This window comes from Notamacropus eugenii, chromosome 6, assembly GCF_028372415.1.
Source record: "Notamacropus eugenii isolate mMacEug1 chromosome 6, mMacEug1.pri_v2, whole genome shotgun sequence".
Classification (NCBI taxonomy): domain Eukaryota; kingdom Metazoa; phylum Chordata; class Mammalia; order Diprotodontia; family Macropodidae; genus Notamacropus; species Notamacropus eugenii.
Genome location: NC_092877.1, coordinates 355,552,932 through 355,577,321, shown reverse-complemented (window position 1 = coordinate 355,577,321; position 24,390 = coordinate 355,552,932). Strand labels below are relative to the sequence as shown.

The 24,390-nt window shown below is 38.8% G+C and overlaps 1 protein-coding gene across 1 annotated transcript in view; it reads left to right on the top strand.

The window, feature by feature from the left end:
* The window catches only part of LOC140512409 (EGF-like and EMI domain-containing protein 1), a 547,574-nt gene that overhangs the window by 520,417 nt on the left and 2,767 nt on the right, over positions 1 to 24,390 (top strand). Inside the window, exons 9-13 of the mRNA XM_072621528.1 lie at positions 1,608 to 1,745; positions 11,264 to 11,386; positions 14,875 to 15,060; positions 16,265 to 16,396; positions 22,283 to 22,411. Coding sequence (XP_072477629.1) covers positions 1,608 to 1,745; positions 11,264 to 11,386; positions 14,875 to 15,060; positions 16,265 to 16,396; positions 22,283 to 22,411 — 708 coding nt within the window. The remainder of the gene's footprint in view (positions 1 to 1,607; positions 1,746 to 11,263; positions 11,387 to 14,874; positions 15,061 to 16,264; positions 16,397 to 22,282; positions 22,412 to 24,390) is intronic.

Here is a 24,390-nt window from a genome sequence, read left to right as displayed (position 1 = left end):
TGGAAAGTAAGAAGAAGGAGGAGAAGAAGAAGAAGGAAGAAGAAGAAGAAGAAGAAGAAGAAGAAGAAGAAGGAAGAAGAGGAAGGAAGAGGAGGAGGAAGAGGAAGAGGAGAAGGAGAAAAAAGAGGAAGAGGAAGAAGGGGAAGGAAGGAAGAGAGAGAGAAGAAAGGAGGGAGGAAGGATTATTTATCCTTCGTTGCCGAAGAAGACCATGCCATCAGAGAAAAAATGACATGACTTGCATTTGACTTTGTTTTGAGTGAGGGAGGCCTGTGCAGGTCACCAGCCTCCCTTCTCCTCCAGAGTCATCTGAATCCAGTGACCAGATATTCATCAGGATGACTGAAGATGACACAGGATGAGGCAATTGGAGCTAAGTGACTTGCCCAAGGTCACACAACTAGTGAGTGTCAAGTGTCTGAGGTGAGATTTGAACTCAAGTCCTCCTGACTCCTACACAAGTGCTCCATCCAGGGCACCACCTAGCTTCCCTTTGATGAGGAAATGGAGACAGAAATTAAATGACTCATTCAGGATTACACAGCCATTAAGTGTCTGAGGTCATCATCAACCTCAAGACTTTGTGACTCCCTGTCCTAGCCCTCTCTTCACTGTCTCCTACCTGTCTGAAGAGCCTTGAATTCATATCATCTGAGGAAGGGAGATAAAACCGGTCCCATTTAGTCTGTAAAAGAGAGGACCGGGAGGGTGAGGGGGGACATGACCACTGACTTTAGATGTTTCAAGGGTGGGGCTCTGGCAGCGTTAAAAGGAGGAGAAAATGGCAAAAATGTGAAGAAAAACTTCATAATCAAAGCTTCCCCCAAAGTGCCCTTTCTGGACGGCACTACCTCTGGAAGTGGCAAGTTCTCCTTTCAATTCAGGTATTTCAGCAAAGTTTACATGGCCATTTAATCACTGGATATCTTATAAAATAGAGTCATGCTCAGGTAGAGGTTGGACCAGTTGGACCCTTCAGTCCTCTTCAATTCTGAGATTCTGTGACTCAGATGTAATCCATAAAGTCGGAGTTGTCACACTGTGCCCATATAAGGAACTCCCAAACCCATGGAAATGGAGTCCTTTGAAGTCAGCAGAAATACTTGTCATTGTTCATATGGAGAAACAGGCTACCTTATCAGTGTTACCCAGAAGCCAAAAGTTTTTAGGGCTGTTCAGAACCATTGAAAATAATTATTATTATCAACATTATGATAATGATGGTGATAATAGCTAGAATTGAGGTTTCCAAAACACTTTACATGTGTTCATCAATTTGATCCTAGCTACATTTTGATAGAGGGCTACTGGTATTGCAAATGCCTCATTGGCTTATTTCCTAAGATTGTGAAATTTTCTGTAGCCCTTGTTCCACAGAGTTGCATTTCAAGAGTTTATAGTATTTGTGACAGTCCCATTGGAGATGATCTCAATGTTAAATAGTTCTTGGGCTTCTACATTTCTGGATACTGTCAGGTTGCTTTTTCCCCCACCAAAGTTTTAGTGTCTTCCTCCCAGTAGCCAGTGGGCACCCAGTATGTAGCTGGAGTCTACTCAGGTTACTCCCTTGTTATGCTAATAACACTCTTTTCTTTGTTTCCTCTAAGGGATTGAAATGGAAATTGTCAATAGCTGTGAGCAGAACAATGGGGGCTGCTCTCATCACTGTGAGCACTCAACTGGTGGGCCCCGTTGTTCTTGTAACCATGGACACCGTCTTGATGTGGATGGGAAAACATGCAAAGGTAATCTGTGGCAAACACCATCTTCATTTTGAAGTTGCTCTGAATTCATTTGTCCTTTCCATCCCTTATTACAGCCCACTTTACTATGCCCTACATCATTCTAGCTTCAAAGGTGAGAGGATTGAATAAAAGCTCTGCCTGCTGGTTGAATGCATAAGAAAGTCAGCTTGGACGGAAGGAGGTTTAATTAATGGTCAAATGCTTCATTTGAAGGGAATTTGTTTTTATAAAGTGAAAGAATACTCATATCATCCTAGGCATATAGAATCAAAACGTTCCAAAAGTTTTAGCAAGTCAATGTCAAGGGCAAGCCGAAAACCAAATAAATCCAGAGACCTGGGTTCTAGTCATAGCTTCATTGTTAACTGTTCTGTAATTCATATCAGCTCTCAAAGTCCCCATTTCCTTAACAGTGTTAGATGTTGTCTAAGGCTCCTTCCAGCTCTCATATATTCAGTGACACTAATGTATCACATAATAGGGACTCAGCTAAGCATCGCTCCTCAGCTTGTTAATGACCTGCTGCAGATTTTCAGCTTTGCTATGGAGGACAGCTGTGCTGCAAAAGGACATTTATAGAAGTATTCTCCTCAGCTCTCTCCCTCTCGCCATATGTCAGTGTTGCTTTCAATAGGAAAGACTCCTCAAGTATTACCAGAAATGATGTAATTTGAGACGACTCAAGGACAGCTGACAGGAGGAAAGGAAATTCCACTATAAGCATGCTTCAGGGATGAAATATGTGATCTAGTGCTACTGAGAGGAACACATTTCTACTGAATGTGGGAAATGGGAACATTGATGAACCGGGTCAGTCACAGCTCCAGTTCCACTTAAGCAAGAATGTCTATATCCCTAAAAGCAAGCCTTAATAGTAGTATCTTCAGATTTTTTTCATGATGCCCTCCCTCCTATTTCCACCATCAGGACTCATTGCTCAGTCATTTCAAATCATGTCTGACTCTTTGTGAATCAGAAGCCCATTTGGGCTTCTCTTGGCAGAGATACTGTAATGTTTTACCATTTCCTTCTCTAACTTATTTTACAGATGGGGAAACCGAGGCAAACAGGGTTAAGTGACTTGCCCAAGATGACACAACTAGTAAGTGTCTGAGGCCAGATATGAACCCAGGAAGATGAGTTTTCCTGACTCTAGGCTATGCACTCTATCCACTGTACCACCTACATGCCACCAACCCTTACTTACTACTCTCACATACAATTCAAAAACACCATGTTTTTTATGCCTTTGATTGAATGGGAAACAAAATTTTTGAATGTTTTTTTTTTAAATATCATGATCACTATTTGAAGAATTTGGTTATGGTTGAGAATCACTTCTCTGAAGTGGAAGATTTGCACTTTAAGCATTTGGATGCAGTACTTATTATATGTGAGTCTTGCTTCTGGTTTCAGAAATTTTCTGATTATGAAAGTGAGGCTGCATAATAATCCTACATTATAGGTGCTATTGGAGTACATCAAAAGGTTCAGTGGCAGGGGTAAGCATTCCCACTCAAAACTGATTGCTCTTCTAACTTCCTTTCCATGTGAAACACACAATGTGTTAAAGCTTTGCTCATCACATTGGGAAGTCCATCAATGTATAGGGAACTTGTACAGTATAGCCAGTAGAACACTTAGCTCATGATCAGAGCTCTCATGTTCAAACCCCATCTCTGCCTCTCACTTTCTATAAGACTTTGCATAGTATGCCTAACATGTTTGGGCCCCAGTTTCTCTATATATAAAATGGAGAGAGTAAACCAGCTAGATGGTGCAGCAGATATGGTCTACAACAAGGAAGACCTATGCAAGTAACTTATCCTGTCTTGTCCTCATTTTCCTCATCTGTAAAATTAGAAGGTTAGACTTAGTAGTCTCTACCACCTCCATAAGCTCTAAGTCAATCATCCTATGATCCTCTATCTGCCTTGCCTACTTGAGAGAATTACTGTTAAAATTGAACAAAATAATGAATTTCAATTACTGTAACCCATCTATGTTTTCTAAGGGTCTTGCATTTTCATGGTCTATAGATGTAGATGTCTCTACCTCCCCTCAATAGCAGATAATCTCTTCGAGAACAGGAACTATTTAATCTCCAGGGCCTACCACAGTGCCTGGCATGCAGTTAGTACCTAATAAATACTTATTGGTTGATTGGCTGATTGACAGTAGTGAGACATAATGAGTTGTCTTAAAACACTTGGAGATTAAATGACTTGTCTATATAACATCCACTAGTAAATAGAAGAACCAGTGCCAGGCCTAGAGGCCTGTGGGCTACCCGAGTCTTTCTTACCTCACCTCCCGAGGTCTTCGGCTGGCCACGCCGGGTGCGCATATGAGAGAAAGGACGTTCCAGAGTCGAACAAGGGTTGAGCTTTATTTCAGGGTCTCGGTTACAAGTGCAGGGGATTCTTCCTTAGGAGGGAGAGAGAGAGGGATCTCCCAAGGAGGCAAAGATCTTACAATAAGAGATTGGAAGTAGAAGTATAAGTGAGGAGAGAGGGGGAGGGGAGAGAAGAGAGAGGAAAATGGGGAGCCTAGTAAGCTCACACGTGGCCCTCCGCCCAAGAGCTTTTTCGGGCTTTCCTGGACCTACTTAAGCCCTCTGTCGCGTAGTTTACATATCAATATCAAGCCTGTTAGGAGACAACAGGTGTGTTCAATCCGGGACAGCCTCAAGAGCAGGGAGGCTCCACCCATCACGTATCTCCCGGGAAGAGGCGGAAATACCCGAGCTAGCCGAGCTACCTTGGTCTGACCTTCTCGATTCCCTGCAGTTTTCCTGGGGGGCCTCGTAAGAACTCTAAGATTTAGAAGCTCCCACCTTTACCCACCCGAGACCGTCCACACGGAATTGAACTTCCAACCTTCACAAACCAGGATTTGAATTCAGGTGGATCTAACTCTCAAGTAAAGCACCCTAACCACCACACATTTAGAAATGTCTAATTTTATAGCTATTATTATAATAAAACATGGAAATTCCACTTTCTCTTTTGTTCTCCCAGGAAAGTTGACCTCTGATAAGCTTATTCTTACAACTACTACTTGACTTTGAGTCTTACTAACTTTGGAAAGTAGAGTTCAGTCAAGCTCTTGTTTGCTGCTAGGAAAAATAGCATCTGCCAGGGTCAACATGCAGAAATTGCCTATTTATGAGATTTCAACAGTCAACACAACAAAGTCATATTGTTTATTACTCAAGTTTATTTCATTTTCCAAGAATAAATACCACTCATATCTAAAGCCCAAACATTCATTAAAGTAAATGCAACGATTAGTTTGAAGTGTACACACTCTGCTTATTTGTCTGAAAATAGGTTAAGGCCACAGATGTTTTCTGCAAGTGCTCATGCAAAAAGTGAAATTAAGAATTTTCCTGTTAGCCTCTTTTGGTATTAAATGCTTTTAAATTGTGTGTTGGTAGGTAATCATACATGCACAAATAGTACATAAATAGGTGTGAAAAATAAGCCAGAAGATCTGCAAATGGCCAGGGCAATCTTACCCAATCGCCAGACCAATTAAGGTCAGTTGAAATACAGTTATAAAAGGGCAATGGGGGAGAGTTAACAGTAATGCAAATAGCAAGTTTCCATTGGCCTTTGACAAACAGAATGCACCAATGACCCTTTAGGTTACAGGGGTTCTTAATCTGGAGTCCATGAACTGTTTAAAATATATTTTGATAACCATATTTCAATATAATTGGCTTCCTGTGCGATGTATTTTATTTTTACATTTCCTATCCCAGACACTTCACCAGATTACCAAAAGGGTCCATCACTTAAACGGTTCAGGAACCCACGCTTTCCAAGATATTTATGAGATACTAATGTTAGATCCTTGCCTAACAATTTGGAATTATGCTAAGAAATGGCCTTTGACCCACAGATCTCACTGCTATGCAGATAAAACAAAGAAGTGTATGGTAAAAAAAAAAAGGCTCCATATAAACCAAAATATTTAATAATAATCCATTTTGTAGAATTAAATAACTAGAGAAAGTAGAGTTTCATCAATTGAGGAATGGCTAAAGAAATGATGCAACTATATGTGGAACATTGCTGTGTTTATTATGATGAATATAGAGAAGGGTCATGTGAAGTGATACAAGGTAAAGTAAATATAAATGGAGAAACATGGTAATAACTAATAACAGCATTTTAACTTCAGCAAGCTCTTTACTTGGATTTTCTAATTTGATCCTTGGAATAACTCAATGAGCTAGGCACTGTTATTACCACCAACATTTTACAATAGAGGAAGCGGGGGCTGAGAGGGTTTAAGTGACTTGCCAAGGGTCACATGCCTCATGGGTATCTGCATCAGGATTTGAACTCAGGTTTTCCTGATTCTAAGATTCCTCAGCTCTGTGTCCAACTGTGCCATTTAACTGTCACAATGACTCGAATAACAGACGCACCCAGAGACTGAAATGAATGCTGTGTAATTGTAGTCACCAAGTTTGGCCTTAAAGAAGATGTGCACTGATGGTAGACCATGGGTGTGCACATCCCATAGACGGTTGGGTTTGATTCATGAATTGGTTAGTTTAATGGGCTTTTTCTTTTTCTTTTCTTTTTGTTGTTATTATGAAGTAGGCTTTCTAGATGGGGAAGGGGGAAAGGATAAATTGGGAAATATAAAAACAAAATCAGTCAACCAAGACTTGTAGGCAACTTTTATATACTTCAAATAGTTCCTAGCACATAGTAAGTGCTTCATAAATGCTCTACCTTTCTATCAATCCGCCATGGACTGGGTTAGACACTGGGAATACAATGTCCAAAAAGGAAATGCTCATGCTCCATGGATGACTTGACCTTTATCTTTAGAGACATGGACATAAATGAGTAAATAGAACATAACTATAAAATAAATGCAGTGTATTCAGAAAAGGCATGCACTAGTTGGGGAGATCTGAAAGTCATCATGGAAAAGAGGGTGCTTAGGCTGATTCATGAAAGCAGAGTTGGAATTAAGAGAGAAATGTATCTCAAGCATGAAGTAAGAGGCACAGAAATAGGAGATGAAAGCTGATGTATGAGAAAAGTCACATCGCCAGTTTCGCAGTGTATGGGGAGCATGAGAAATACTTTCTGATAAGTCTAGAAAATAGCTTCATGTCATCATTTCTCTGATGTCATGGTCTTTGAAAATGAAGGACAAACACAGACTGTGAGCTGTCTGAATGGGGACCCAACTAGCTGGATAAATCAACTCATCCACTCCCTTCTGTCCTCTCTCCCCTCCTTCTGCTCTCCAAAGGAAGGTAAATTTGGATGACCAGAGGATGCCCAGTTAACTTGGGGTTTATGGGGCAGATTTCTTTCTTTCTTCTCTCTCTCTCTCTCTCTCTCTCTCTCTCTCTCTCTCTCTCTCTCTCTCTCTCTTTGGGACCCCTCTGGCTTCAGAGTGATTATCAGTAGTAATTATTGCTCTTTCTCTCCCAGCCTTATTTATTTATTTTTTTTCTCTTTTGCTCATTAAAGGGACCATTTCCTGATTACTTCTTAAACAGGTCTATTCACTGAATGGGCATTACCTCACTCTGAATACCTGAATAGGCCAAGGTCTCTCATTCCATACTGGGCCTTCTCCAGTCATCCTGATGAATTTCTGGTCACTGGATCCAGATGGCTCAGGAGGAGAAAGTAAATCTGGTAACCTTGCACAGCCCTCCCTCAACTCAAGACAAAGTCAAGTGCAAGTCATGTCATCATTTCTCTGATGCTATGGTCTTCTTTGAAAATGAAGGACAAATACAGATGGACAGAAAATAGATGGAGTCAAGGGCAAAGGGCTTTGAAAGTCAAAGAGAAGGTAGTCTAAAATCATGGAGGTAGGAGGAAGTCACTGGAATCTATCAAATAGAGAGTGATACCACCCAAGTTCAGCTTAAGGAAAATCATTTTGGTAGCAGTATGGAGGATTGACTAGAGGCAAAGAGAATTGAGTCAGGGAAATCATTTAGGATCTCAATGATATAGTTCAGATGAGAGATGATAAGGGCCCTAAATAATGTAGTAGCTGTAAGAGAGCAAAAAGAAAGAGGATGATACAACAGATTTGGTAGGGACAAATGACTAGATTTGGCAACAGATTGGCCATGAGGGTGAGGTGGAGGGAAGATTTAAGGGTGTCACTGAGGTCCCAAGTCTAGGAGGCTGGAAGATTTGGAGGAAAGATAAGAAGGAAGGTTTGACCAGGACAAATTTCAACCTTGTGATGAGTCAGAATTGGATCAATGAAGTACATCAATCAAGTACATTATTTTCTAATCTGGTAAAGGAACTGATCTCCTTTGTATACCTGAGAAGGAAGAAACCTTCATCATAAATGTGTGATGCTCTGAGAGTGATTAAGAAGACAGCAAAGAAAACATTTCAGTGCCCAAATGGGCCATAAAAGAGGATATAATGGGGTTGGAGTTGTAATAGGAAGAAAAATGATGAGAAGTTTTTGGTTGCTGTCCCCCAACACCCCATCGAGATTAAATCTGAGCAAGGAAATAGATAACATCTAAAATATTGCAAGGTAGCCCCACTAGTGACATTTGAAGGAGAAAGAACATTTTGTGTCCAAATGACCCACATTAATCAATTTCATGGTGACCCCTAACCTGGATTGATTGATTTCATTTTCTTCCTCTTCTTTCTCTTCCCGAGTTTTCTAATGTCCGTACCCTTTCCAAGGTTAATTGCGATAGCGACCTTTTACATCTGTGGTTGTTCATCTAGTTAACATTCAAAGAGATTTTGTAAACTCAGCACTGACAGTCCACCCCCAACCTAATAGCTCAACAGGGTTCAAGGGAGCCAAGGACTTGGATCCAAACACCCTAGTCACAAGCAAATATTTCTCCAATCTCAGTGGATCAGGGAGTGAAAAGACTGTAGTACATTCTTGGAAATTACCCCTGTACCTCTCATCATGGTCTCAAAAGCCTAAAATGAACAAAGCCCTCCTTGAATAAAGGCTTTATATCTTGGTGCAGACGTAAGTCAGGCAGAAGTTAAGTCAAGGAACTTTGGTTCAAATCTTGACTGGGTCATCTTGGGAAACATCCATGTCCTCATTGGTAATATGAGATGAAATGAACTGGGTAACCAGGCTTGTCTTTAATTTCTACTTTCTGTAAAACTGTTAGAGAAATTATTTATAGTCAAGCAACCAAATTTAAAAAAAAATACCCTTTCAAATCTTTGGAGACAAAAAAATCTAAGATGGCATGAATTTTAGACCCTTTATCTTCCTGATCACCTTTTTCTTGGCATTCTCCAGCTTTTGAATGTCTTTATAAAAATATATTGCCTCCAGATGAACACTTACTGATGTGTTCTGACCAGGACAGAGGACTATGGGACAGTGACTTTTTTTTTTTGTCACTGGAAGCTTTGCTCTTTTAATGAAGTTTAAGAATCACCTAAGATTTCTTTGCTGCCATGTAACACTGTTGACTCAAATTAAATTTGCCATCCCTGAAAATCCTCAGATCTTTTTTTTTCCCTGACAATCCTGCTATCTACTCATGCCTCCCTCTTATTGTACTCATGAAGGTGACTTTTTAACCCATATAATATTACATTTATCCCTATTAAGGCTCCTTTTAATTAGAGTCAGCCCAATGTTCTAGTCTCTACTGATCTTGTACAATTCTGGCTTTGCCATCAAGTGTTAACTATTTTACTCAGGTAGGTGCCACCAACAAGCTTGGTATATATGTTCTGGCATCCAAGTTAGTGATAAAAAAATAACACATAGAATAGTTACAGGGCATCCGCTGGAGAACTCCTCCTTCTACTGTCACTTTTCTTCCCAAAGACTTGATAATCACATTAGGATGTTTACCTGACCATAAAGACAAAGAGCCATGCAATATATTTTAGTAGGGTTAAGAGAACCCCACAACAGCCTGAGCTCTGGGGTTTCAGATATGTGATCTAATCAAACCCTGGAATGGATAGGTTATATTATGACATTAATTTGCCAAGAAACAGAAATGCACAGAGAGGTCAGTTAGGTCTTGTTTCACTTCTTTTATAGAAGTTCTAATACTCCCTCACAAATTCCTTTAATAAAAACCAAACACCTAGCATTGGGCTTTGTATGCAGTAGAAACTTAATAACTGTGTTTGTTGACAAATTGAATTGAATTGGGCACCATCTTTTAGTACCACCTTTACCTGTCCCAGAGGCAGGAGGAGTTTGAGCTTCAGGAAAATCATATATGGTTCCGAAGAAGTACCTTACATGGGAGTCGAAATAGTGACTGCATCTGTGATTTCACTAATATGGAGAAATATTCCCTCTACCAAGCAGATCTGCAACTTAACAGACTGAGACTTGCCTCAGACGATGAGGTGTTAAGGCACTTGTCCAGGCTCACACAAGAAATATGTGCCAAAGGTAGAATTTGAACCAAGGTCATCTCAGCTTTGGGCACAGCCCTCTCTACTAAGCCACACTATCGGATATGAGCTTCATTTAAATCATATTTATTACAAGGAAACCAGACTCTTTTCCTTGGGACTCAATTGCTACTTCCTCCTTCCCTGATGCCCTTGAAGTACACGAGTCCTAACACCAATTTTATTAGGTCTGTTCTGAGTATCTGAAAAATCAGCAAGAAGGGCACCAGATCTGGACTGACACAGGTTTAAATCCCCACTCTGCCTCTTCTGAGAAAAGGCAGCATGGGGACATAGAAGAAGCAGAAGAGAGAGTCAGAGGACTCAAGTTTGAATCAAGGTTCTATCACATGCTAATTGTATGACTTGGACTCTCTGGGTCTCAGTTTCCCCATCCAAAAATGAAATGTTTGGAATAGACAATCTCTAAGCTCCCTTCTGGATCTAAATCAATGATTCTTTCAACTCAGTGGCTTTGGAGCCAGAGGATCTGGGTTCCAATCTGCCTCTGACACTTACTGCCTATGTGATCTTATACAAGATTCTCCCCCCACCCCCAAAAGCCTCCATCTCCTTACCCTTAAATAAAAATCCTTGACTAGAAGGCTTCCAGAGTCCTTTTTCAGTTCAGGATCTTTGATCCTAGAACCTCAACTTCCTCTTCCCAGCTGCCAAATGCTCCTGGAATCATTTCATCCCTGTTTAGTATTTTTTTCCTATTTGTTTTTAGAAAATTGTGTGGCTGTGTGGATCTGTGTGTGTGCATGCACATGAGTGTGTTTGTATCATCAGATTGACCCATCAACTAGAGGGCAGAAAGACCTCTTTCTTTATGTTTAAAAATAAGCATGAAATTATTTAAATACCAAACAAATAAGTCCAGTGTATGGAAGTAGTCAACTAGTCATGTAGGCTCAGACAAGGGGTTTTTCTCCATTATGGGCACATCCATAGAATCTGTCCACCAGGAAGATTAAAATGATTTTGCAATGACTCCATATAATAGAGGGGCCCTGATGCCCATCACTCTACAATTTATTTCAATGTTTGACAGAATGACGCCACCCCCCCCCCCTTTTTTTTCCTTTTCAGATCTTGATGAATGCGAGAGCGGCCAAGCCTGCTGCTCCCAGTTCTGCATCAACTATTTGGGAGGTTATGAATGTGATTGCAAGACTGGATTTCAGCTCAGTCCTGATGGGTGTGGATGTGATGGTAAATACCTGAGATTTGTCTCCCAGTGATTGTCTCTTAAGTGGTGTAGTGCACATAAGCAATAGTGGGTGTGTGGAGAGAGCAAGAGACATATCTTGTTCAGTAACCCATAATCCCTTTCACTTGACTTGATAAAAGGAACAGGGAAAATGGAGGCAAAGAAGTGTGGTTAATGTGATACAAGAAGTCACAACTTATAGAAATCACTGGTATGAGTCAGACTGGTGATTGGATATTTGGCACCAGAAATAGTTTATCAATATAATCTTCAGTTATCCAAAAGTTATATTACTGTATGGGCTGCCTGAAGTCAGGAGACATCATAGCAACAGAGACCCAGGATTGCATAGTGGTTAGAGTCAAGTCAGGAATAACTAGATATAAATCCCATGACTGATGCTAGTTTTCTGAGTCTGTGTTTCCCCATCTGGGAAATGGAATAAAAATACTAATTGTGAGTATCTCACAGCATTGTGATTTTTTTCTCTTTTTTTGTGAGACAAAAAAAACAATACTGTATGTTAATTGCTTTGAATACTTTACAGAGCTATGTAAATGGCAGTTATTTTTATGGCAGAAAAAGCACTGATTTTGGTGGAAAAGAAAAGCTGAATTTAAATTTCAGTCCTTAAAAAAATCACTTAATCTTTCTTATTCTCAACTCCCTCATCTCTACAATGGACATTATAATATCTGGACTACCTATATCCCTGGGCTATTGCAAGGTGAAAGATGCCCCATAAACTACCCAAAAATTTAAAAATAACTCTGAGCTGTTATTATTACGGCCCATAACACAAGCCTGAAACATTGGTTCAGATTCACTCATACCCCACCCTCTTCCTTTTTTTGTCAAATACCATATTTAAATGATGAATGCTTTTTAAAGAAATGCTGGTTTTATGGCTTCCTAATAACTATTTGATAAAAATAACTCATTTTGTTCTTATAAGATGTCTAAATTGTATCTGAAGAGAGAATTTTAGATGAGTTTGAATAAATAGAGTAAAATTCATTGAGTTTTCTTTAATTTCACTTACCAATCCCTTAGGTAAGTCATTGTTGTGGGAATGCTGTCACCTTTTTAATTTGTGAAAGCTTGCATTAAAGGAGATGGTATTTTTCATCTTTTGGCTATTATTACCATTATTTTGAGTCATAAAAGTTTTCTTGAAATTGAAATAATGATTAGATGATCTACATCTGTACCAATAACAATTAAAATTACATAAAAGCCCCAAATGCTGCAGAGAAAATAGCTCTTCTTTATTCAGTGTAATGAATTCCTAAATTCTCTTGGTACTGAGATGCTTTGCTTTATATAACTGAGCTGTCCAGTCTCCAAACACCAAAAAGACAAAAAAAAAAGCAAGGGATATAAAAGAATGCACTTTTTTTTGTTGTTTTGAAAGGCGCACGTTCTAAATGTGGTGCCGTATATTAGCATTGACCAAATTCCAACCAAACATTGGGTCCAGTGAATTAGGGGCTTAAAAATCTGAATTTCATGGACCATCTGTTCATCAGGCAGATGAGCCAAAGGGAAGATTACATAGCCATGCGTGTACACACTGGTGTATATATACCATAATTTGGAATGCCTCAGCTCTCTGAAGACCGTCTTAAAGGATTAGCCTCATGTCCCCATCTAAGCTCCTCACATAGGTGACAGACTTTCCCAAAGTGTCAGCTCAGACTTTTGCAGTGATTTTCATTACTTATATTAAAAGAATTTAATTCTGCCAGGGTATCTTTGGTTATCTTACCCAAAAGCTCCTTAAAGACATGTACCAATCAGGTTTGTGATTAGACAAAACCTCAAACCAAACAGATCAATCACACTGTTTACTGAATGACAGGCTAGTTCCTATAGGAAGTCTACAAGAAGACATTGGCATCCCTTGATATATCTTCTTGCTAATTTCAGGATCCCTATCTTGGTCTGACCTAGAGAAATGAGGCTGCCCATATAACAAAAAGTTCTATCTGGAGAATAATGGCCTGACCCCTGGATAACCAACCCATAGATCTTAGGGGCTGAATGGTTTTATACTAAGATAGAGAAAGGGAGCTGGAGTCACTGGCCAGTCTTAAAAGTAACATCCTACATACCTTTAAGTACATTGGTCATGGATTCCTTTCAAGTCAAGTGCTCTACTGATGACTATTCATCACTCTTAGTTATTTCTGTCTTGGTGCCTCCTTTGCCAAAAGGGGCCTGGATCCACAGGCTTGCACCACAGCAGGATCACGCAGTTTGTTTCTTTTGAATCCCTTGTGGTTCCTTAATGAATGAATGATTTGTGGGACAAGAGCCTAGACCTGTGATTTCATTTGTGAGGGGAAAAACTGCTGGTGTACAAATCCTTTCTACCACGTTGATTGCATCTCACATCTAATTTCTAGTTTTAGAGACAAGGGCAATCAGAAGATTCAGTGGTTTGTCAGTTGTCACAAAGTTAGTTAGCATGTATCAGAGAAAGTGTTTGAATCCGGATCTTAATGACTTGAAGGCAGCCCTGTGGACAAAAAGACTAAGGAAATCAAGTTGCAATTTAAAATACTATGTCCTACAAATCTTATCCTAATTAACTATTCAATTTCACATTCTGCACAGTGTTCCACAGACCGGGACTTTTTTTTGTAGAACGGATGTTATAAACCTTCTTCACCAGAGCTAACAGTTCTGAGATCCCAGGGAGTTTTTCTCCTCACAAGAACAATGAATTTGCCAAGTTGCTAAAGGTAGATTTATCAGTCTGTGCTGGAGAAATGTGGTCTGGTCTGGAGACTTATCTTAGCTTTACCTTGTGTCAGAGAACCATATGTAAGGCAGATCAGTGAAGATGACCATGCCATTCTGTCCCTAAGCTCTGTTTCCTATGTCAACGCTCAAGAGGATGCCTTGTGTTCTCTCTTTTGCTTAGATGTGGATGAGTGTCTGGAGGACAGTACTGACTGTGAGCACCTGTGTGTTAATTCTTTGGGATCATATGAATGTCTCTGTGAGGAAGGTTACCAAATTGATGGGAACAGAAAGACTTGCATCCGTAAGTTCCTATGAGGGAATTTCCTCTTTTTAAAATCACATTTCAACTATTTAGAATTTTTTCTCCCTTCTATGGCCCAGGGGAAGAATGTAATTTTCTTTCCTCAGTTCATCCTTCAAACCTTTCTTTTTTTCTAAACTAAAACTATTTTTTCCTGTCTTTGTCCTCTTTGTATAGCAGTCTTACCTTTGTGTTCACGGCTTCTAACCTTTCTTTGTGATTGTCTATTTGAATTGGCTTTGCTCAAAGAATTTTCCTTTTTCACTACCCCCTGCTTGGGTGTATAGTTCAGACTCCTCATTTCTCCCATCCATTCTTGCCTAATTCTACACACATAAACCCTCTCCACCCTCCACCCCCCACCCCCCATCAGCCTGGCTTCATCCCCAATCCCTACCAAGGATGTAAATGCACAGTCATTTTCATCTTTGGTTTTAGCTTTGGACGATGATGAAGTAGAGGAAGAAGAAGAGGAACTGGAGGTTGTGCGGTTCTCAGATCTTCACTTCAGGAAATCTGCTCAACTACTTAACTATGCTGTTGCCCTAAATCCCAGTTATGAAGATGAAGATGAACTAGAGGAAAGGGATAACCGAGGAGAATTCACTGTTTTACACAAAGTGGGTGAGTGAAAAGAATCCACTCAAGTTCATTACTTTCTTTCTTTTTTAAAAAAAATTCAATGGACAAGACAACCAGAGTAGTGTGACAACTTAATTTTCCAGAAACATCTCAAACTCTGAAAAATAAATTAGGTGCCACAAATACAGTGCCTAAAGATGAATCCACAAGAAAAAAAAAACATATAAGGTTAAAAAGACATTAAATTGTATCAATTGGGCAATAAGCTATGAGTGCCTACTATGTGCCAGGCATTATACTAAGTGAAGGGGATAGATATAAAGAAAGGCAAAAGATAATCCATGCTCTCAAGGAGCTTACAGTTCAGATCAGGAAAATACTCATCATCTCCTCCTGCAAACCCTACACAACTCTATGCACACATACATACATACACACACACACATATATGTGTGTATTTGTGTACATGTATACATACATGTGTGCACATATGGGTATGCACACATGCATGTAAACACGTATATCTGCTTGGATTGCTCAGGCATTTCAATAATGTCTAATTCTTTGTGACTCCATTTGGGATTCTCTTGGCAAAGATACTGGAATGGTTTGCCATTTCCTTCTCCAACTCATTTTACAGATGGGGAAACTGAGGCAAACAGAAGTAAGAGACTTGACCAGCAAGTGTCTGAGGCCATGTTTGAACTCAGAAATATGAGTCTTCCTCACTTCAGGCCTGGCACTTTATTCATTGTGCTACCTAGCTGTATGTATATGTATATATACGTGCCCCATATCAATCATTCTTATATAATTTTCTTTGAAAGCCTTGAATATAATCTAGAGTGTCAGAAGTGCTTCCTCTTCTATATAATAAACCTTTGAGGTTAATGGATGGTCTAGAATCAGAGGAGGAGGTGGACCCATTAGAATGTAAGTTCCTTGAGGGATTGTATTTTGATCTCTTTGTATCCTTGGAGCTTGGCACAGTGCCTGGCACATAATAAGAACCTACTAGATTCTTGTTGACTGACAGAGAAAGAGAGAGAGATTTGGGTTTCATCTACATAGAGAGAGATATTCCAGTGGAATGTAGAGGAAGGGAGATTTTTCTTTTTCTATCAGATGGCATATCTTTTGGCTTAGAGTAGACATTTAAAATAATTATTGGTTGGTTGTTCGGTTGATCCGCTAATTTTTTAGCTATGTGGGGAGTAGCCTTGCTAACCTCATTTTCTCTTTCTAGTTTGTTTAGATGACACTTTTGGAGCTGACTGCAGTTTGAGGTGTGAGGACTGTATGAACGGAGGCAAATGTAATGAGGAGAAGAGCCATTGTCTCTGCCCAGCTGGCTGGGGTGGCATCCTCTGTAGTGAGAGTGAGTACACAACACCCACACAAAGTCAGGGGGCAAGGGAGCCATCAATGAGTACATAAAAGAACTGTGTTTGGGACTACAGACACAAAGATGAAAAGTGAAGTTGTCCTTCCTTTCAAAGAGCTTGTAATAAAGTCTGAGTTCTGAGTCAGGCAGTCTCAGTTTGGATTCTGCCTGTGGCACCTAATATCTGTGTGACTTGGGCTGGTCACTGAACATCTCTGAACCTTGTTTTCCCTATCTATAAGATGAAAGGGTTGGATAAAATGACCTCTCAAGTCCCCTCCAGCTCTCCTGTTTATTATCTTATGAACTTATCAGAGAGATAAGCAATTAAAACATACAGTTTTAGCCAAATATTAGAGAAAGGGGGTTCTGTTACGAATTGTTTGTTTCTCCATTCCTTCAGAAACAATAGAAAATTACATCATTGTTTTCTTCAAATGTCCTATGTATTCATCAACAATAAAAACTAATAAAGGCTCCCTGTATTCCAGAAGCTTTACAAAGTCCTTCCATTTAAATGATGTATTAATTTCTGGCAAGGTACCCCCCTTCACAAAAGAAGCAAAACTTTACTCTCCAAATATAATTAAATGGAGCTGGACATTTCATATCTATATACGTATAAAGATACAGAAACATAAAATAGCACTGTGTTTCTTTATGTCATCTCATCATGACAAAGTATCCAGTATAACATAATGCAGACTAAGCCTAACAAAGTAAAATAACCCATATTCCATGAGAATAAATGAAAATGTTTTTAAAGAAATGAAATGTGCCAGCTATAAAATGAGTGTAATAATAGCCCCCACCTCACTGGTTTGTTATGTGAAGTAATATTTGTAAATGTTGTGTAGTGCCTGGCAAATAGTAGGCACTGAATACATGCTCATCCCTCCCTGCTCCTCAAAGGATACTCTTACTGTTTTGCTTAAAGGGCTACTCATTCATTTTGAGCTACAAATTTTAAGATTTGAGACAGGAAATCAGCCCTCTGACCCCCCACTGAAGAGGCTAAAATTAAGCATTGATAATCTGTATTATAATGATCTGTATATTCTGAAACTTGAAGCTCAAATGAATGAGTAGCCCTTTAAGTCTACTATATGCCAGGCACTTTCTGTGTACCAGGGACTGTGTTAAGTGCCAAAGATACAAAGCAAATCAAAAAAAAATAGTCCAGGCACTCAAGAATCTTATGTCGTAATGGAGAAGACAAGATGAGAATAGCTAGGTTAATATTAGACCTACACAGAGTGGACCAAAAGTAATCTCAGAGGGGAGACCATACTAGCTGGAGGGAACAGGAAAAGCCACCAACAGAAGGTGGTCTTGGAGATGAATCTGGAAAGAAGCTAGAAAACTCAAAAGACGAAGTGATGAGGGAGAACACTCTGGGCACAGGGGACAGCCATTCGTAAATACAGAGCAATGAATGGAGGAGTTTTGTGTTCAAGAACAGCCAGTAGGGCAGTAGAGATGGATCAAAGAGCATGTGGAGGTGAAGAAATTGTCAGAAGACTGGAAAAGTAGGAAGGGGTCAGAATGTGAAAATCTTTAGACATCATAAACATTATCATGAAGTTGTGGTATCTGAGATAGTAGCCACCATTTGAGATGATTCTCCAATAAATAGAATATATAAGGTCAGACATATAAGTGAATTTCTGAATTCCATAAAGTACAGAGTAAGGAATGAGAACAGAGTATCTTTCTCAGCTCTGTCAGATTGGAATATTTTGCTTTGTCATGTTTGTGGGCCCTTGGCCCCCTTGCCATACTCTTTGGATGATGCACCCTATGCTGATGTGGATCATGGTCCCCTCTGTGATTTCTTTCTTGTTCCCTGGGATTTTTGTCAATGTCTTCCCATAGAAAATCCAACCCCTACTCACTGACTTACCTCTAGGTCTACTCAGTCTCCAAGTGGAACCATGAAAAAGACTTACATGTCAACCCTCCAAAAGAATGCAGGAATAGTGCTTGACTCAGTAAAGACCTCCTTTCCATAGGCTCTCAGCAACTATGGAAAATCCGACTGTGTTCATATCGTCACTTAGGAATGAGTGGATTTTTAATGCAGAAACAAAATATCCCTGGACACTATCTCAGGAAATAAGAAACAAATGTACTTATTAATTCTTTTTAAAGATTTTTAACTAATAGGCATTTATTATTATTCTTCTTACACTGAAAGAAATAGTCAATAAATCTTCTTTTTTAAAGAGTATATCAGTGCTTCTCTCATCATTTTTACATAAGTAGAGACCTATATGTCCAGAACATTACATATACTATCAGATGTAATTGATACATTGATTGGTTTTGCTGAACTATTTTTTTCTCTCTCTTTTGATCCTCATTACCAAGGCTCAGTCCATATATGGAAGAGGCAGCTAGATGGTGCTATGGCTAGAGTGCCAGAACTGGAGTAGGGAAGACTCATCTTCCTGAGTTCAAATCTGGCCTCTATGTGACCCAGGGCAAGTCACTTAACCCTATTTACCTCAGTTTCCTTATCTGGAAAATGAGCTGGAAAAGGAAATGGCAAATCACTGTAATATCTTTGCCAAGAAAACCCCAAATGGGGTCACAAAGAGTCAGACATGACTGAGACTAAAATTGACCATGTACAGAACACAGGAGAGAGATATATTTTGAAGTATAGCAAAGGGAATGGAATACACAGTCACTGAACACCAAATACTTATTGGATTATTTGATTGCTAGGGACTATGCTAAGTGCTTTATAAATATCAACTCATTTGGCTTGTGTGCAGATGCTATAAAAATAAAATATATCAATGAAATATAATTTTAAAATTTTTTGCGTAATTGTAGCAATTAAAATTAGTTTTTGCTGTCAGATTGTAGAAAGCAAGAGATAAAGAAAATGGATGAATCATAGAAATCCTTAAACATGACAAATAATCCCAATTCGCTTCAGAAATTCAGAAAATTTCCAAAGCACCACAAACCACAGCAAGCCTGTGGAACGTTGAAATGTGACTGGATTGAATTTTAAAGCAGCAGACTAGGAATGGGACATTTCAAGGATCAATATTTAATAAGCACAAGAAGCATGCTAAACCTTGTCCAACAGATCTGTGAGCTGGAAAAGACACAAGTTTAGATGTAGCCTCATAATGGATTGAGTGACTTCTGGCACAGCTAATAAGTTAGGGTGGATGGATCTACATTTCTCACTTTGCAGATGCACAAACTGAGGCTTAGAGATACAAAGTCATTTGAGCAAGTAGTAAATAGAAGATGTGGAATTTAATGGGATAATCACTGATTCCAAATGGTTTGCCCCCTCAAATGTATGGTATTACCAAAGCAGAGACTTGAATGCAGCTGGTTTAAGACAGGTGCTCTGAATCAGCTAATGGATAAGGGAGAGGAATTCAATTGCACAGATGTATTAAGCACCCACTTTGTGGAAAGGATTGTACAGTGATAAGGATAGAGATAAAAAAGGAAAATAAAAATAGTCCTTGCCCATATGGAGCTTACCTTCTTAGGAAGAGATGCATCATTCATACGCATACATAAGTATAAAATATGTGTGAATATGACTCACACATAGAAATAATCAATTGTAATGTAGTAGTTTTAAGTAAGCGAGGAAAAGGACTAGACCCTGAAATTCAGTAGTGTTGAGTTTGGAATTCTTAATTAGGGCTAGATGAGATTATAGGATCTTAGATATAAAGTTGGAAAGGGTTTTAGAGACTATCTATTCTCACCAGTTAGGTGGCAAAGTATCCAGAGCACTGGACCTGGAATCAGATAGACTCATCTTTATGGCTTCAGACACTTACTAGTTGTGTGACCCTGGACAAGTCACTTAACCCTGTTTGCCTCAGTTTCCTCATCTGTAAAATGAGTTGGAGAAAGAAATGGCAAACTACTGCAGTATCTCTGCCAAGAAAATATCAAAATGGTGTCACTGATGCTGTAACTGACATAATTGAAATTCCTTAACAACAAACTCCCACTCTCTGATTTTACTCATGAAGGAATTGAGGTTAAGTAAATTGTTCAATGTTTCACAGCTTGTAAAGATCAGAGATAGCATTTGAATCAGAACTTGCTGATTTCAGGTTCAGTATTAACCCGTGAAACTATCCTGTCTTTCTAAATTAGTTCGGGAAGATTTCACTAAGGAGACAGGTCTTGAGGAAAATTTTTAAGGATTAGTGAGCTGTCTTTTGGGATGTGAGACTGAAGCGGGGAGGGGGCATCTGGAATGAAGCAACACAATTTTTTTTGGCACTTTAATGAAGCTGCATGATGAAATGGATAAATCATTAGTATGATCTGATCTGAACTCCACTAATGAAGGTGTTTTTTTCTCTTTGGTATAACAATATGTCTTCATATTTCAGCAATACTGTATATTATCTATAGTTCTTAAATGGTAGACCATGAGGTATTTCAAAGGATAATGCAATTTACCTTCCATATAGTTCATGAACCCCATTGAATCTATCCTTATCAAGATGTCTTCTCTCCCTTTTATTTCCCTAACTTGACATTTTGTTCACTCAAAAACTAGAGTAAAATCTAGCAAGAGGAGGGCTAGATTTGTATCTGTTGGACAATATTTAGCATGCTTCATGTGCTTATTAAGTATTGATCCACGAAATGTCCCATTCCCAGTGACATGTCAACTGCTTTAAAATTCAATCCAGTAGTATTTCTGTGTTCCACAGGTTTGCTGTGCTCTAGAAATTTTCTGAATTTCTGAAAGGAATTGGGATTATTTGTCATGCTTAAGTATTTCTATGACTCATCCATGTTTTTGTCTCTTACTTTTGAAATTCTGATGGAAAAATTCATTTTAGTTGAAGGTATTTGGGCCAGGAGAAAGAACATTATCCATTTTAAAAAAGATTAAAATAGAAGAAATATGTAATAATTATTATAAATGTACAGTTCATGGTTTTCTTTCTTCCCTCTCTCCCATCTTTTTTCCCCTTTTCCTTCCTCCCTTCCTTACATTTTCCTCCTTCCTTACTTCCTCTACCCTCTTTATTTCTGTCCTTTATTACCTCCTTCTTTCTCTACTTTCTTTCTGTCCAGTATATCCTCCTTCCCTTTCTCCTTTATTTCCTTCCTTATTAAACAACTATCTAAAAGGGAAGAAAAAATTGAAATGGAAATGATCTTCCCATGTTACCTTGGGGAACAAGAAATAGAGTAGAAGGTGAAGGCTGATACATCAGGTAGTTTCTCCTTTTTTTAATGTGGCTTTAGAAAAATGAGTATCATTTACAGTGGTTAGTAAAGATTATCCCAGCAGCTGCATTGTTTCAAATAAAGATGAAAATGAAGCTGGGAAGTCTATTTTCAATTTATTTTACATCGGAGTACTAAAAGCTTCCTATAAACAGGACTGTTTGCTTAACTTCATCAATCTTTGGCACTGCGAAAAATATCTCCGAACCCTCAAGAGAGTCTTCATTGCATTGGTTTAGAGTTAAAAATACATATTCTTTCACTTTCTTCTCCTTTTTCTGAGTAATACATGTAGTTCATACCTCATTAATGTGGCCCAAAGTTGTACAGCAAAGACCTTAAGAGAATTTGGAAAACTGGGGTTAAAGTTTATCCAAAAAAAGTAAAATTGGCATTTGAACCTTCTTCCCTCCTCTTTTGACTCTTGTTTTTCATCCAGTTGTAATGACAAGTCCCCTGGAAATAACAATGTCATCCAATATAGGAGCCTAACAGTGACATTTCCCAGTTCTTCAAGTGACATCTTTCTTTAATTATCTGGTATCATTGTACCAAGATGACAAGAAAACATTTTCTTCCCTGGTGGTACGATGAATGGGCTCCTCTTTTCATTCACCTTTTCCATTTTCTTCACAGCTTGTCCCCCAGGGACCTATGGACAAGAGTGTAATGGCATCTGTCAGTGTCAAAATGGAGGCTCCTGTGACCCTGTAACAGGCCACTGTCATTGTCCCCCTGGAGTCCATGGGATGATCTGTGAGGATGGTATGAAATCCCATCTTTAATTGCAAATGGTGTCTCTTTGGGCATCTGGATACTCCTAATAGGAAACATGTTAATGAATGACTCACTCAGCATTCAACCACACAGCCTTTAACATGAAATTAGGGCTCTGTGCTTCTAAAAAACCATCTAACCCGTTGAAATGACTTGATAGATGATGATGTAATAAAAAGAGTGCTGCAGCTGGAGTCAAGGGGACCTTACTGGCTATATGGCCATGGCAAGTCAAGCCACCTTTCAGAGTCTAAATTTCAGGGACAGTATAGCATGATGGATATGTGCTGGAATTACAGTCAGGAAAATCAAAGTTCAAATCTTGCCTCTGGCCCTTAATAAACGGTTACAGATTCACTGATCATGGGCCAGCAACTTAGCTCCTTGGAGCCTCACTTCACTCATCTGTTAAAAAGCTATAATACAAGAGAGCATTGTATTATGTCTCTTTTACAGATGAATGAAGTATGGCTCTAAGGAACTATGAAGGAAGATGCTATCTACATCCAGAGAAAGAATTGACAAATAGAAGTATGTGCAGAATAATTTTACATATATAATCTACATAGTTGTGTCCAATGGTAGCCATCTTGAGGGTGGGGGAAGAGAAAAAAGGAAAAAAACCAGAAAGTTATATGATAACTTTATTATATATTTAAAAGGAATAGCAAATTGTACATAATAAATTTGCAGTTTTATGTGCAATCATCTTTTTTTTTTTTATTTTACTACGTTACGGAAATGCTTGCTTTATTTCATGAATTAAAAATAAAATAAATAGAATTTTTAAAAATCAAATATACAAATGTTTAAAGGTAACACCCAAAAGATATAATACCTATAGTACCTAACTTCCAGGGTTGTAATGCTAAAATTATATCCTGGACGTTGTAGGTTCTTCAAGTGCCCATTACATCATTAATAGTGATAGGCAGTTTCATCATCCATTTAACAAACAGATCACTCATCTGATCTTGTTCAACAATGAGTCCCAGATGCCAGGACTATCAATTCACTTAAATACACTCCACTGAAAGCAAAGGAAGAACCAAGGAAACACTGAGCAGCAGGATGGTTCTTAAAGAGTTTCTTATCTCTGTTCTACAAGTCTGCCCCTTACTACATAATAGGTGTCCTGTGATTAGTCTGGGATATATGGATTTATCTAATTCATCTCTGGGTTTAGAGCCCCTTCCCTCACCCCAGCCACATACACATGAAGACTCTGGACTCTGCCCTTTATTATTGCTGTTCATGAAATACTAATCAAATGAACATGGCTTAAATGAAGTCAATCACACAAGTATGGATTGACAGATTGAAGTTGATTTCTCATAATCAATAAACCAAAATGAATAAAACCAAATATATCAAATCATTCACCAATTAAGAATTTCCACATTTCCTCCAAAAACAGCCATCCCAAAACTGACCTAGAAACTCAGCAATTCAAGAAAACATCCAATAATTTAAAAACTCATTCATTTAAGAAAAGACATAGGTTCAATGCTTAGACTTAAATATTTTAGTCCCATTGTTACAGGGATCCAGTTATCTAGACTCTCTCAGACTTTCCTCACTATTGATATTACTGCTTATCCTATCGTGTTTCTACACTAGTGAATACAGTGGATGTGAGACTCAAAAAGGCATGACCAATCAAGAGTTCTCAGTTGTGTCCAAGAACCAAAGATAAATACATAGGCACACTGGTGCCATTATCCTATATACTCTTCTATTTCCTTTCTTTCTTCCTTCCTTCCTTCCTTCCTTCCTTCCTTCCTTCCTTCCTTCCTTCCTTCCTTCCTTCCTTCCTTCCTTTCTTTCTTTCTTTCTTTCTTTCTTTCTTTCTTCTCAAAATTAATCTGTGTCTCTCCTTCTTTCTGTCTCTGTCTCCGTCTCTCTGTCTCTCTCTGTCTCTGTGTGTATGTGTGTATCTCTCTCTCATGCACCTACCCACACACACA